Here is a 2,299-nt window from a genome sequence, read left to right as displayed (position 1 = left end):
TGTTCAAATAAATCTACCATTAAAATTATAGACTGATCTTTTCTTTGTCAGTGGGCAAAAGTACAAAATTAGCAGGGGATCAAATACTTTTTCCCTCACTGTAAGTATTTCTTCCAAGTAGGACTAACTAATGGGTTTGGAATGTGGAATACGAACCATAACTGCCCCTCTTTAACATTGTGCCCCTACTGCTCTACACTGTCTATCCATGTCATCTATTAGCAACTTTCATATTCTCATTTTCATTTATTCATTACTGGAGTTTGTTGGGAGTAATGCTTTCTGAGAGTCTAACCTTGGGGCATTTTTCCAAGACTCCAAAAAATCTTCTTTACCTAAACGGTATACATATTTAAAGTTTTCAGTTGGTTTATTGGTTAATTAATAAATACATAATAAAATAAATTAAACTATGGGTACATGCACATAAATTAGCACAGGTATATTTTCCTGTATAGCTATTAGACTGTCAAAATTACTGTTGTAGTTGTTGATGAATAACAGAATAATGTCTTTAATCTTCTACTTTGTTATGGCTAAGAGTTCAGTGAAATCCTCCCATTAATTCACCCAGTAAATGTCAGTTTTTGTACAGCTAATCCGGAAGTGGATTGGGAAATCTTCTCGATAGGGGGATGTCAGTTGCAAACACAGACCTGGCAACCTTCATAACATTTGCAACTTGAGCTGTAGTGGTGATGAAACAGCTTATCATAACCAGCACTGACACGACTTGGTGCTAATCATTTAACGTTAGCTCTTGATGTAGCTAACCCTCCGGATGGAAACAGAGAAACAGGTGACAGCAAGCTGACCAGCGATGCCGTGCAGGTAAAAGCTGCGTGACTGAAGCCGCAGAAATGAGCGATAGAGCCGAGATGAGAGGGCCCGTATCCCGCAAGAGGAGGACGACCATCTCCGGCGGAGGTGGCAGCGGAGCGGTGAAACAAGCCAACGGGAGCAAGTGTCACGATGTCGGAGAGAAACCACCGCAGTATTCCGCTAAAGCCAAAAAAGACGAGGTGCCTCGGCATGTGAGTAACAACGGGAACGGGAAGGTGGATAGAGAGATGGGGATGTCAGCACAGCAGCAACAGCTCGCAAACCGAACGAGAAAACAGAGGAGTCTGGTGGAAGATATTAACGAGAAACTCAGGTAACCGTTGATTTTCTTTTTCTTTTCTTTTTTATAAATGGTACATACGTTGCAATGTCACGTGCGCTAAATTACTTAGGTAAAGTTAGAAAGACATTCACGGATTCGAACTTCCGGGATCAATTACTCTATAGCGAAATGTTAAATCACAAACAACTTCTCTTTCCTATCGTAGTTAACAACGATCTACAAACTTATTTTCATTCAAACGAACCGTCCTTCAATCTGGAGAAATAACATTGGTCTGTTCGAGCAGCCAGTGGAGAGACAGCAGTGAGACGGGTGCTTAGGGACCGTCTACAAATTAAAACACCGAAAAGAGAGCGCCTACCACAAAAATATTCATTAATTTACTGATTAAATAAGGTAGTGCCTCCAAACTTACCTAAATTATTACTTGTCTAATTGTAGTTGTACTACAGCACCTACTTTTAAAAAATATGCACATTTATAATTTTGGTGGATTGTTTTTTCCAAAACCATTTAATAGGCGTCATATAAATGATGATTCAGGTCTCTAAAAGGGCTAGGCACATAAAATGGTTGTACTGCAGCAGTTAGTTTTCCAAAATAACCATAATCATTATTTTGGTGAATTTTGTTTGCCAAAATCATTTAATAGATGTCATACAAACAACAATTCATGTCTCTAAAAGAGCTAGACACATAGATGGCCTCCTACTGGTTGTACTACAGCAGTTAGTTTTGAAAATTAACCAGGGCTAGACACATAACTGTCTTTTATATGACACCTATTAAATAACTGCTGTAGTACAACCAGCAGGGGGGCCATTTATATGTCTATCCCTTTTAACTAGCCCTACCCACAAGCCATCTCTCTGCTGACTTCTGACCCACAGTGTCAGGTTCAATTCTGGTCAATAACCCAGTAACACTGTCTCTACAGCACCTGTTCACTGGTTCCACTTATTATTCCACTTATTTAGTATTATTCATCATTCCCATTCTCACATCTCACTTATTATTTTATTTATTTATTCATCATTCTCATTTCCTAATACATAACTGTTCATATGTTAATACAGTTCATACTGTTCATATTGTAATACAATAACATAATACTATTTATCCCCGTACCCTTTGCACTATGCCCCACATTTAAATAATTTTATTGATCTCTTC

The 2,299-nt window shown here is 38.5% G+C and overlaps 1 protein-coding gene across 1 annotated transcript in view; it reads left to right on the top strand.

Moving 5' to 3' along the window:
* The first annotated feature begins 600 nt into the window (after nucleotides 1–600).
* The window catches only part of dgat1a (diacylglycerol O-acyltransferase 1a), a 21,347-nt gene continuing 19,648 nt past the window's right edge, over nucleotides 601–2,299 (top strand). The window contains exon 1 of the mRNA XM_032535509.1: nucleotides 601–1,156. Within this exon, the coding sequence (XP_032391400.1) occupies nucleotides 861–1,156 (296 nt within the window). The 5' untranslated portion in view covers nucleotides 601–860. The remainder of the gene's footprint in view (nucleotides 1,157–2,299) is intronic.

The sequence above is a fragment of the Etheostoma spectabile genome, chromosome 14 (assembly GCF_008692095.1).
Source record: "Etheostoma spectabile isolate EspeVRDwgs_2016 chromosome 14, UIUC_Espe_1.0, whole genome shotgun sequence".
NCBI lineage: Eukaryota > Metazoa > Chordata > Actinopteri > Perciformes > Percidae > Etheostoma > Etheostoma spectabile.
This window is presented reverse-complemented; position numbering and strand designations above follow the sequence as displayed.